Source organism: Entelurus aequoreus, linkage group LG01, assembly GCF_033978785.1.
Source record: "Entelurus aequoreus isolate RoL-2023_Sb linkage group LG01, RoL_Eaeq_v1.1, whole genome shotgun sequence".
Taxonomy (NCBI): domain Eukaryota; kingdom Metazoa; phylum Chordata; class Actinopteri; order Syngnathiformes; family Syngnathidae; genus Entelurus; species Entelurus aequoreus.
The window spans coordinates 95,939,984-95,953,527 of NC_084731.1; the positions used below are offsets into that span (position 1 = coordinate 95,939,984).

Genomic DNA, 13,544 nt, shown 5'->3' on the forward strand with positions numbered 1-13,544 from the left:
ACTGGTGAAAAATATACTTTTTGGCTTCTAACAGCTTAAACTTGATGGCATCCCGCTTTCCTCCTCAGAGTTGGCCGTAAGTTCTCTTTTGAAAAAAATGTTTACCAGGATCCACAGAAGCAAAGGCTGAAACGAAACCACTTTATTCCCACAGGTTCTGCCGAAAGCGGGACTCGTTGTCCAGGGGCAGTCGCCTCCTCCTACGTTGTCGCAGTCAGAACGGAGTTACCCAGATGTGTCAAGTGGAGCTGGGGAGCTTAGTGACAGTGTATCCGTCGGAGAGGTGGGAGTGTCTCGCAGTCGCAAAAAGAAGTCCAGGGTATGAAGGACAATGTCGACCTAACATGGCGAAGTTGGATTCTTTGGTGTTGTACATTTACTTGAATGCATTCTGTGTGCAGACCAAGGTGAGAGTGCGGCGAGCGAGTATTTCTGAGCCCAGTGACACGGACATCCAAGCCAGGACAGTGTCTTCCTCACAAGGTAGATCATTAGTGCCTGTGTGTTTTAAAATCTTGCAATAGCAATCATTTGTTGTTCATTAACTCCATCAGAGGTCATATTTACATCCACATTTGTTAAAAGGTTGTCCATTCCCACAAATCTTTATGAGGAGTTGGTGCTTCAGTCCATACTTGCCAACCCTCCCGATTTTTCCGGGAGACTCACGAATTTCAGTGCCCCTCCCGAAATTCTCCCGGGGAAACCGTTCCCCCGAATTTCTCCCGATTTTTACCCAGACAACAATATTGAGGGCGTGCCGCGATGGCACTGCCTTTGGCGTCTGCTTTTTCTCCATACAAACAGCGTGCCGGCCCAGTCACATGTTGTATGCGGCTTCAACAGACACACGTAAGTGACTGCAAGGCATACTTGATCAACAGCCATACAGGTCACACTGAGGGTGGCCGTATAAACAACTTTAACACTGTTACAAATATGCGCCACACTGTGAACCCACACCAAACAAGAATGACAAACATTTCGGGAGAACATCCGCACCGTAACACAACATAAACACAACAGAACAAATACCCAGAATTCCTTGTAGCCCTAACTCTTCCGGGCTCCAATATACACCCCCGCTACCACCAACCCCCCATCTCCCGAATTCGAAGGTGTCAAGGTTGGCAAGTATGCTTCAGTCACATAATATTTCGGTGCAGATCCAGATAAAAATGTGTAGAGAAATTTTTTTGTAATGCAAATTTACTAGGGGTGTCCCGATCCGATATCGGCCCGATATTAGCAACTTTAACACTGTTACAAATATGCGCCACACTGTGAACCCACACCAAACAAGAATGACAAACACATTTCGGGAGAACATCCGCACCGTAACACAACATAAACAACAGAACAAATACCCAGAATTCCTTGTAGCCCTAACTCTTCCGGGCTCCAATATACACCCCCGCTACCACCAAACCCCCCGCCCCTCAACCCCCCATCTCCCGAATTCGGAGATCTCAAGGTTGGCAAGTATGCTTCAGTCACATAATATTTCGGTGCAGATCCAGATAAAAATGTGTAGAGACATTTTTTTGTAATGCAAATTTACTAGGGGTGTCCCGATCCGATATCGGCCCGATATTAGCAACTTTAACACTGTTACAAATATACGCCACACTGTGAACCCACACCAAACAAGATTGACAAACACATTTCGGGAGAACATCCGCACCGTAACACAACATAAACACAACAGAACAAATACCCAGAATTCCTTGTAGCCCTAACTCTTCCGGGCTCCAATATACACCCCCGCTACCACCAAACCCCCCGCCCCTCAACCCCCCATCTCCCGAATTCAAAGGTGTCAAGGTTGGCAAGTATTCTTCAGTCACATAATATTTCGGTGCAGATCCAGATAAATACGTGTAGATAAATTTTTTTGTAATGCAAATTTACTAGGGGTGTCCCGATCCGATATCGGCCCGATATTAGCAAAAACACAAGTATCGGATTACATTGGCTTTCACCTAAAATCTCTGACAGAAGCTCTGATACAAAAAGTCCTGCAGGTAGATTATTTTTATAAAGCTTTACAGCAAGTTAACCGCTAAATATCCTCCAATAAGCACACAATGTTGGTCTTTTATTTAATAATTGTGTTTTTTTTTTGTTTATGGACAGTGTGCATGATACACTATTCACAAGGAATCAATGGGTGCACCAGATTTAGTTAAAAGCTAATTTCCATACGTGGTGCTTAACTGGACACCATCTAACAAACAATACACATGGGAGAAAACAAATGATACAACCATCGAAAACAACAAAAGGATGACTTATAAAACTACATTTACTCAAAAAGAAAAGAGTACAATATAAAACAACAACACATACAAAAAAGCACATCGCATGTGAGCCCTAACATCAACACACCTCTCACAATCGCCCTGTATTCAAAATACAACTGTTCATTTTTAAAATACCTATGCTGGAAAGTATAAGTCATTAAAGTGCCTGTTCAAACAGGTTTACGATTCATAACATGCCCAAAGATACAATGCATAAACTAAAGGGGAACTGCGTATTTTTATTTTTTCCCTATCGTTCACAATCATAATGAAAGACATGATGGCATTCTCAATATTAAATAAATGCGATCAAATGTAGCCATTTAATTCTGCCTATTGAGCCCCTAAAAAAATATCCTAACACCTCTATTAAGATTTTATAAGGGGCATACTACCACCCGAATGCAGCTGAGATAGGCTCCAGCACCACCCGCGACCCCAAAAGGGACAAGCGGTAGAAAATGGATGGATGGATACTACTGATTTAAAGCAAAGTGCTGTCCCTTAACCAAAACAAGGGTTTAATAAAACACTCAAGTATTCAAACATGCCTTTTTACTTACTTTGTATTATCCATCCATCCATTTTCTACCGCTTGTCCCTTTTGGGGTATGATTTGTTTAAACCCAGGGCATTAATTGCGATAGTGATAAGCTAAATAAATACAAAATCATCTTTTATAGGGTACTTTCTATTGAGAAGTAGCTGTCCCCATCCGTGACCCCTAAATGTCCATCCATCCATCCATTTTCTACCGCTTGTCCTTTTCAGGGTCGCGGGGGTAGGCGGGGTACACCCTGGACAAGTCGCCACCTAATCGCAGGGCACCCCTAAATTTCAATATATGAAAATACAGCTAAAAACGTTTTTTATAGATTTTCAATGGTGCAATTTAAAAGAGCTTTATGATTAAGTTTAAACAGAGGTTGAAAGACATAGATTTATCCATTCATCCATTTTCTACCGCTTGTCCCTTTCGGGGTCGCGGGGGGTCGCTGGAGCCTATCTCAGTAGGATGGTGTTCTTAGGATTAAAGGCTTCACCTTTCCTCCTCCAAACATTTTGCTGGGTATTGTGGCCAAACAGCTCAAGTTTTGTTTCATCTGACATCACATGGACAAATATAAGACCCTCTGGAGGAAAGTTCTGTGGTCAGATGAAACTAAAATTGTTCTTTTGACCACGACTGTATATCGGTATCGGGCAAAACTCAAGGCTCTAATATCTAATGTATACAGAACTCTAATTTGTTTAAATCTTTGGTGAAAGTCTGCGCTTCAATGAGTGCCAATTTATTTTTCTTCTCTAGCCATTGGCCTTCCGCACCAGGAGGAGATCGAGCGCATGTCCAGCTTCAGAGATCAGCTGGGAGAGGACTGGCTCCAGTACCAGCACCACCTAGACGCGGCACCGCCCATTGCCACTGCTGCGCATGGCCTACAAACCACAGTCACTGACAGCCTTGTGACGCCTCTGTACGCAAACCTGGATGTCCTTCCTCCGCCACTTCTCTCATCAGAGCTAAGTCTGCCAGCGCTTGAGATGGACACAGAACAAGAGACGGACTCCACGCTGCAGTGGCCCAGTCAGAATGCTCGGCACACTGAGTCCACGTTAGAAGAGGCAGAAATAGATGGTCAGGGAGCAGGCCAGGTCGGTTCACCTAGACCGAGTTTGGACACAGCGAGAGAGGAGAATAAGGATACCAAGGAGGAAGAAGATGAGGATTTGGGAGGTAATTATAAAAAAATATATTCTTTATGTTAGCAAACACGAGATGTGTTTTAGCACTGTCTTTCAGGCATGTGATTTTTCCGTGTAAAGTCGGAATTCCGTCTTTTTTAATCTCGGGGGAAAAAAAAAAAAGATCTCCCGTTTTTCCGGGTTTTTTTCCGACCCTAAATCAAGATTCGAGACGTAGTTTATATTACGCCGTAGTTGATTGGTCGACATGTTCCTTGTGACCAATCAGGACATCTGTTATGAATGATGACGTTAATAACGTCATCTTTCATAATGGTTATTACCGCCATTTTCCATATGTAAACGATGTCGGTTCTCGAGAGAAAGGACGCTTTACGAGTAAAAGAAATTGATAAACATGTCAAAAATAAGTTTCGATGGGACTGGATGGAAAGGGAAATCACTGACACTGTTGGGAAGAAGAAAGTTACGACTTTGTTCGGTGATTTTATTCGGAAAATCGATCGTCCCGGAAAGGTTTTGTGCACGTGGTGTCATGATAATATTGACTATGGATCACGAGGTTTCAAGGCTTTGGAAGTACATGCGAAACGCCAAAAACATATGGAACAACTTGAAGCAAGGAAAACCAACTTTTCACTAGCTGGTACTTTTGGATGTCAACCGAAAGTGACATCGAGAGGAAAGATCCACCCACAACCCACTTCAGTTGCAGACAGGGTTGTTAGTAATGAGGTAAGCTAAAAAATATTTGCTTGCAAAATACGCATGTTTGTTTTAAATATTAACCAATTATTGCTTTGCGAAATATAAATGGGTTTTTCTAAAAATAAAAAGCCACGTGAAAATATATTATGAAATGACAGAAATTCAAAGAGTCGCATTATTGACTCCAGTTAACAATTTATTTGAAATAAATTTGCATATAATACTATTTTGTAATATTAAGTTCTTATGTAGTCTGTTGAAACTATTGTCAGTGGTGTAACAATCTTGAAGGTAAATATTTTCACACTTGTTTCATGCAATATGTCAGTGTCCTCACATTATTATTATTTCCTATTTTCAAATATGAGTAAACAATACTAAACATGTTTAATTATTTTCATAAATTTATATCCTATTTTTGCGAAAAGAATGAAATGTTTACATTTGGTATTTTGTTATATTTATCCAAAAATCCAAAAAAGAAGCTACAAAAGCAGAGACCAAAAGGAAAATGCAGGCTGCTCAGAAATTTGCAAGGAAGGCTCATGTTAGGGCTCTCCGAGAAAGCTAATGTGTGAAGTGAACTGAAGTAATGTGGTAATACTGTAAATAAACTGTAAATAATATCACTGATCAATGTGACACATGTGGATGTGAAATGAACACAAGATGTAAATATTAGTGACTAAATACTGTTGGGACTGAACCATATACAGTGATTCATTATTATAATTGGGTTATGTATGTTCTATTAATGATGTTTTCATGTCTTTAAACACTAAAATATTTTCTTCAAATGGTGCTGTCTTTGTTAATTTTAGCATGTTAAATTGGTGAAAAACCAGGAGCTTGGAGCCTGGACCTGGCTGGGGGCCTTCGTCCCCCAGACCCCCGGAAATGTTTTCAGTTGTTTTCATTGTGGTCAAATCACATGCCTGGTCTTTGTTCCACAGTGGACCAGTGTCTTCCACTTCTTGTGGGTGTCATATCGGCCAATGAAGAGGAAGATGAAAGCCAGGAGGACAGGAAGAGGGAGGTCTTTCTGCGTGTCAAACAGGGTCATTTGCTGGAAGTGGATGTGCAGTCTGGCCAGGAGAGATGTCGGTTGGAACTGGACTGTCTGACCCGTGTTGAAGCCACAACAGCAACTTGGACCCATGGGGTGAGGGCACTTTTGTGGGCTGTACAGCCATAATGCAGAGCAGCTTTGTGAAGAAACATGCATAAATTCATTGAAATATACATCGTTGCCTCAGGAGACGGAAGCTGTGTTTCCAGCAGTGGAGGTGCAGTTCGACTCTATCAAGAAGGAAAAGAGGCGGAGACATTATGTGCTTCTGGATGACAACCCACAACAGGCACTTCAGGTTGTTAACACATGCATGCAACATTTCAACTGTTTTGCAACACACAAAAGAGAAAAAAACACTGACTCATACATCACCATGCAATATGTTTTGTTTTGTTGTTTCAGGACCTTGTCTAATTTGTGCTTTCATAAAACTTTCTTGACCAGGATCTAAGCGACGTCCTGTCACTTGTGGCGGAAGCCAATTGCCGCCGTGGCACGGAGATCGTCCCCAGCTCTGTTCTCCTGCAGTGCCTTCGTTGTGGGTCAGAGTTCACAGAGCCTGCAGCTAGAGCGAGGAGGAGGAAAGAGCTTATGATGCTGCCAGAGGGTGTGGATGTGCAGGAGGTCACTGAGTTGATGGAATGTGATGTGGGTGGCGAAGGTGAGTGTGATCAAGGAGCAAGTCTGGGTATGCAAAAGCAGAGAGTCAGCTATTGAGAACACCCTACATTTATTTCAAAATGGCTGTTCTAATATATGCTGTCTCCAGTTTGGTTAAAGTCGAAGATGGAAAACTCATCACTTGGCTTGTTTGTGAACAAAAACACTATCATGTGTTTTTTATCAAGGCTTTCCTTTAGCAGGATGTGAGGAAAGCATCCCAGATTTTAGCTCTCTCTGTCAATAAATTCGTACCTTCATAATCAACAGCAGACAGATAACAAGTCTGTCAGGAGCCACCTTTCAGTGATTTGGAAAAAGCTGACTTTAAGGACGTGTTCCGTCATGCACACAGAGAGCCTTACTTTGTTGTACAGATGTTTTTAAGATTACGTGGTACCAGCTGTGATTAGTTCACTTAAAAGTGCTTGAAGGTTTGTCAAACAAACACGGGTGTGTTCTCTTCAGGTGCTCATGGTTTTTCCCTAAAAAAAAATGTTCAAATCATTGAAATCTTTAAATTACCTGTAGGCGTGAATGGTTTTGAATGTTTTTATTTTTTAGGAAACCCTGATAGGTGTCTGGAATGTGGAAGTGATCACATAGTCCAACTGGTGGGCCAGCCTTTTCCTTACAGCAGTACACCTATCCAACATCAATCAAGGGCCGGAAGCGAAGAAGACAATAAGGTTTTGTTCATTTCTGGAATACTTTTTTTTCCCGTTAAATATACTTTGTAAAGTAATCGACTGCAATTGTGTTCTATGCGACAGGTAGATGCTAGTATTAGCAACAGTCCTGTTCTGGAAGAAGCTGCCACCACAGAGGACCCCACTTTTTTCACCGCACATGGGAGCTCTTTCTTCGCTGGAGAAGTCGGCACTGACCCCTGCTGCTTCTCCTACAATGCTGACAGTCAAAGCAAGGAGGATCTGGCTGGGAGCTACTGCTATGCTGCCATCTCTTCCACGCCGCCTGGCATCCACCCTGCAGGGAGATCCAACTCAACTGGTGTGTTTCGTGTACTGTACATTGAAAAAATCTTAGGCCAACACGTTACAATGTATGTGTTTCTAAGGATGTAATGTCCGTATATAACCAACATGTGATTCAAGCAAAGTAGAATTTGTATTTGTTTGGTATTTGTGTTTGTTGATGGTTGGCTTTTGAAGTTTTCTATGTACTTCCTGGTCCATGGAGGATGGCAAACATGACAGACACTAACATTTCCATTCAATGTCATTATCAACACATATTACTATTTACTCACTCTCCAAAATACGATTGGTTCTCCTTTTAACCTCCACGGTACAAAATCGTAATTGGTCATTTTGTGAAATCCTACAAACTTCCCTATGTCAAATTACTGCTGTTAAAAGCGTCATTTCGACAACATGGTTGGCCAAAACTCCTGTACCTTTTGAGATGGTTTTCTCAGCATTCAAACATGTTAAGATGCCTCTACCTTGAACATCTCCCCCACCCAGATGACTTGGATCTGCTGACTGAGGCGTTTGAGGCAGTCGACCATAGGCTGAAGCTTTTCTTAGATGTGGACATCTTCGAAGAGGAGGAGGAGCTAAGTTGCCTGCTAAAGGTGAGCATCTTTTGTGTTCACTTAGCAGTGACATTCTTACAAGATGAATGTTCATTTGTTTTATGTTTTGCCGTCAGACATCCCTTGTGAGATTCGGGGAGCCAGAGGAGTTTTCTTCCCTGGTAGTGGTGTCCGACAAGAGAATCTATGTTCTTGAAGTGACATTAGGGACAAGGTGAGTGTCGGAGGAAGATTAAGTTGTAGTAGGAAAGCTAGGGTGCTGTCATTTTTTGTGTCATTTAAATCAGTGGTCCCCAACCTTTTTTGCACCACGGACCGGTTGAATGTAGGCAATATTTTCAGGGACCGGTTTTCCACTTGTGCCAGACGAATACAGCAAAAATGAGTGCATGAAAAGTACAACTCCCTATAACGCTGAATTAGTAGGAGCCCTGGGCTTGTTCCTTTGCAATGAGATCTCCAGCGGGTTGATGGTAGTAAATACCATCAACCTGTTGGGGTCTGCAGATGGAAATCAGCCTTTGACTACAATCTGTCACATTTATTAGGGACCGAGTCCCTTTGGGACAGAGGACCCTATTGAATTTCTAGAGTTTTATTATTATACCGCCGCCTCTTTGAGCTGTAATTTGACCCCCTTAACATGCTTCAAAACTCACCAAATTGGACACACACATCAGGACTGGCGAAAATTGTGATCTAATCAAAAAACTAAACCCCAAAACTCCAAATTGCGCTCTAGCGCCCCCTAGGAAGAAAACACAGACAAAACTGCCTCTAACTCCCAGTAGGAATGTCTTAAAGACATGAAACAAAAACCTCTATGTAGGTCTCACTTAGACCTATATTGACACTGACAAGCCCCAGCAAAAATCAACAGGAAGTTTGCAATTCCCCCTTCAAAACAAAAGTTGCGTAAAAACAGTCACCTTTCTTCAAACATTATCTCCTCTGAGCGCGTTTGTCGTGTCGGCTTCAAATTAGCACAGGAGAGAGATTGAACCCTTCTGATTAAAAGTTGATGAAATAGTTATAATTACTGCTCCGGTTTGGATTTTATGAGCCCTCAAAGTCGGTCCTGTCCATCGCTGCTTGCAACTTTAATATTTTATATGTTCTTTAATGTGCATTGTATCAAGTCACAAAGTTATAACAAATGGCAATTTCCTATGAGGAGTTGTATTGTGCATCTATAAACAAGCTTATTGGTGTGTTTAGTGGGAAAGGCAAAAGTTAAGTCGGAGAAAATGAAGTTGTTTATAAATTATTGAATGTTTCTCCGCTGCCCGGTAGAAAATGCGTTACGGACCGGTACCGGTCCTCGGACCGGTACCGGTCCTCGGACCGGTGGTTGAGGACCACTGATTTAAATGACATGTGTATTAAGTAAAATTACAGCCCTTTATTTAATTTATACATTTTTTAAAGTTGAGTCATTTTGGAGTTGTGTGAATTCCCTCCCAGCAAAGAGCAGCTTTCTGATTGGCTCCAGAAGCGTGACTGCCACCCAATCATAGAGCTCAGCTACCTGGAGGTGGGGCTTGGCTCTCAGAGCATCCACATGGCATTTGACGTTGGAGAAGTCGGGGGCGTGGCCTACACCCTCCTGGTTCGGGACAGCATACGCTGCAAACGCTTCTTTGGCCAGTTGACAGGTAAGAAGGAAGGTTGGCCAAACGCAAGCAGAAAACACTTCCTGTTAAAAATGTGGAAAAACCCATAAAAGGATGACTTACATTGTGTGAAATAAACTCATTGACATTTTCTGCCCCACTTGCTGGTTAGACTGATCTCAGCATGGTGCTCTTGGGAATTTCATGCAAAATTAGGCGTGGACTAACTGTTCATTTCTGAAATTTAATATTAGTCATATTCCTCTACCTTCAGAAAACACTAATTTCCTAACCCAATGCTACATGTGTGATGCATAGATCTGTCCTGGATGCACTCGTCTGCGTGCGAGGACCAGCAGCCGGGAGAAAAACCTTTTATTAGGCTCCTGCTAAGCGCAGGAATGTATGCAATAATACGGCACATGATGATTTACAACCTCCTCTCTTTGAGTTAGCTGAAAAACATTTTGACTTGTTTGATTGGCACATATACAGTGAGCACCACTGAAGTAGGACATCTGCACGCAATTACATTGCCAGTGTACTACTTAAGGTGGACCAGGTATGAGGCGGGGAAATAAGTATTTCATCCCCTGCTGATTTTGTAGGTTTACCCCCCTTACAAAGATATGGTCCAGAATGTTTATGGTTGGTTTATTGTAATCAAGGGAGACCACATGTAAAAATAACAATAACAAATACTATAATCTATGAGGACCTTTGTATTTAATTGAAAATAAGTGCAGTGTTTGATCCTTTGTTGGCAAGCACAAATGTATGATGGTTCTTGTAGTAGGTCACCAAGGTTGCAAACATCTCAGGAGGGCCCTTTTAGAAGAAAAACAGCCCCAAAGCAAAATGGTTTCACCTCCATGTTGACAGTAGGGATGATGTCGGGGTCATAGTAAGCATTTCTCTGCCTCCAGACACGTTGAGTCGAGTTGATGATCTGACTACATTGTATTCTCCCAAGCCTTGTCAGAGCTATTCAGGTGTTGGTAGGCCAACTTTTGACGGGCGTGTACATGTCCCTTCTTGAGCAAAATTACAGTGAAGTGTGTAACTAATAGTCTTACTACACTCATCCTTACCACACAAGCCACAATCAAAGTATACTTACATTGCCCTTGATCACAAATGTCTCAAAGGGCTGCCAAGCTACAACAACATCCTGGGCTCAGATCCCACAACAGGGCAAGAATAAACTAAACCCAATGGGGACAACGAGAAACCTTGGAAGGGACCGCAGATGTGGGCAGTCTAGCAGGCGCATTTTGTACTAACTGAAATCATTTAATGCTAGATATAGGGAGACCTGAAAATATTACGTGGACAGTAATTGAGACGAGATGTAACAAATGCATGAATAATGATCTCAGAGTCGGTGGTGGACACAATTGGAAACATTTTGAATGATATTACGGAGATGAAAGAAAGCTGTTTTCATAACACTTTTAATGTGTGACTCAAACGAGAGTTGGGTCGAAGATAATACCGAGATTCTTTACAGATTCGCTTTGTATAATTGTTTCGTGGTCAAATGTTAAGAAGGTATTATTAAATAAGGTCTAGCAGGACCGATAATCAACATTTCCGTTTTCTTAGCGTCAAGATGTAGAAAGTCCATTGTTTAGTTTCATTTAGACACGCATATAGATGCTGAAGAGTGCAGGGCCAAGAACCGAACCCTGTGGAACTGCTCACATACTCCGAGGTCACATTGTTATGGGAGACGCACTGCATCCTGTCAGTAAGACAGGAGTTAAACAAAGAAAAGGCTAAGTCTGACATACCAATATGTGTTTTGACACATGCTAATAGAATTCTATGAATGACGGTATTGAAAGCAGCGCTGAGATCAAGAAGCAGCAACATGGATGACGCATCAGCATCCATAGTTAGCAATAGTTCATTAGTCACTTTTGCGAGGGCAGTGTCAGTAGAGTGATTTACCTTGAAACCAGACTGAAAGGGTTCACAGAGATTGTTAGATGCTAAGTTTTTATTTAGCTGCTGTGCAGCAATTTTTCGAGGATTTTCGAGATAAAGGGAAGGTGGGACATGTGCCCGTAGTTTACCATAAGGTCAGAATTGAGGTTAGGTCTTTTGAGCAGAGGGTGAATAACCACTGTTTTGAATGCTAAGGGAACAGTACCAGAGGAACGTGATAAGTTAATATTATTTAGCACTGATTGTCCTAATGTTACAAACAGCTTCTTGATAAGTTTCCCAGGAAGTAGTTTAGTTTATCATTCTTCTTCGGTCAATGGTCAACAAAATAAACAAACAGTTGTACATTCATAGATTGAAAAAGAAAATGTTGCAGACCGAAAGGGTTTAGGCTGAAGTTGAACACTTATTGCGCCTAACCCTATAAACAATGTCAAGTACAAGATGAACTTCCGAAAATTATGAAATCTCCTATGTACAACATATTATAAATACACATTATACACAACATAAACACAGTTAAATTATATACACAGTAAAGGCATGTGAAATATCCTTGTACACGTGTTAAACCTTTGCACCAATTATCAATCAATCAATGTTTATTTATATAGCCCTAAATCACAAGTGTCTCAAAGGGCTGTACAAGCCACAACGACATCCTCGGTACAGAGCCCACATATTATATACTATATACAAACAATTATACTTCCATTATTATTTATATCTCACATTTAGTTTTTAATCAATATTGATCATATGTGGGCTCTGTACCGAGGATGTCGTTGTGGCTCGTGCAGCCCTTTGAGACACTTGTGATTTAAGGCTATATAAATAAACATTGATTGATTGATTGATTGAACTACAGTGTTGATTCAAGAGTGGTATATTTTTTCCAAGACATTCGTCTTAAAGTGTTTTTTAAATGTGTGAATGGAACTGGAACATTTTAAGGAATCATCCAAGCTGTTCCACAGTTGAACCCCCCTGACAGAAACACATCTACTTTTTAAGCTCGTTCTTATGTTTGCTTTCCGAAAGACAGCTGAACCTCTGAGGTCATAGGGATTCTCTCTGGGTTTGAACCTCTCCTGTAGACACAGAGGCAGCATGTGGTTATGAGCTTTGTACGTCACAAGAGCAGTGTTGAGGTCAACAAGATCGTGCAGTTTTAATGTTTTTAATTTAATAAACAGATCATTGGTATGGTCATTATAATCCGCATAATTTACAATTCTAATCGCTTTCTTTTGAAGTAAGAATATAGAGTTGATGTTTGATTTGTAATTGTTACCCCAGATTTCAACACAATGATTAAGATATGGGAGTACGAAATAATTATATAACATGTTAAGAGCCTTTTGATTTACAGATATTTTGATTTTATGTAACATAGCAATAATTTTTGCCATCTTTGTCTTAAGTATATTTATGTACAGTTTCCAATTTAATTTATCATCTATATAGATTCCCAAAAATGTTGTTGAATACACCCTTTCTATCTCCATATCATCAATTCTTATATGACACTGTATGTTATTTTTCCTATTTCCAAAAATTATATATTTTGTTTTATTTAGGTTGATTGATAGTTTATTGGCATCAAACCATTGTTTTAGTATGTGGAGTTCACTCTCTACAGTCTCTAAGAGTTGGCCAAGGTCTTGTCCAGAACAGTACAGACTTGTATCATCAGCAAAGAGAATACAGTTGAGTTTTTTTTAAAGGTTTTACAGATATTGATATACAATAAAACAATGTTGGTCCCAGTACAGAACCTGTAGGTCAAGTAAACATGTTGTTTGTTTTTTCCCACTTACGAATCGCCGGCGTTTCGCTAATGTTGTTTCTTCAAAAGAGAGAGATTATTTTGGACCTCATTATTTGTCGTACATACATTCGTATCTGCGTTAATAGAACCCAGTTTGAGCTAGCACGGGCTATCTTTAATCCCCTTTCTAATGAATTACATGTTC

At 40.9% G+C, this 13,544-nt stretch overlaps 1 protein-coding gene across 2 annotated transcripts in view; it reads left to right on the top strand.

The window, feature by feature from the left end:
- stk11ip (serine/threonine kinase 11 interacting protein) overlaps positions 1 to 13,544 on the top strand; it is a 40,262-nt gene that overhangs the window by 10,618 nt on the left and 16,100 nt on the right. For both annotated transcript variants that reach the window (XM_062062270.1, XM_062062262.1), the window contains exons 11-22: positions 35 to 76; positions 155 to 319; positions 402 to 483; positions 3,613 to 4,038; positions 5,669 to 5,877; positions 5,972 to 6,082; positions 6,232 to 6,448; positions 7,012 to 7,136; positions 7,221 to 7,458; positions 7,935 to 8,044; positions 8,122 to 8,219; positions 9,470 to 9,660. In XM_062062270.1, the coding sequence (XP_061918254.1) occupies positions 35 to 76; positions 155 to 319; positions 402 to 483; positions 3,613 to 4,038; positions 5,669 to 5,877; positions 5,972 to 6,082; positions 6,232 to 6,448; positions 7,012 to 7,136; positions 7,221 to 7,458; positions 7,935 to 8,044; positions 8,122 to 8,219; positions 9,470 to 9,660 (2,014 nt within the window). The remainder of the gene's footprint in view (positions 1 to 34; positions 77 to 154; positions 320 to 401; positions 484 to 3,612; positions 4,039 to 5,668; positions 5,878 to 5,971; positions 6,083 to 6,231; positions 6,449 to 7,011; positions 7,137 to 7,220; positions 7,459 to 7,934; positions 8,045 to 8,121; positions 8,220 to 9,469; positions 9,661 to 13,544) is intronic.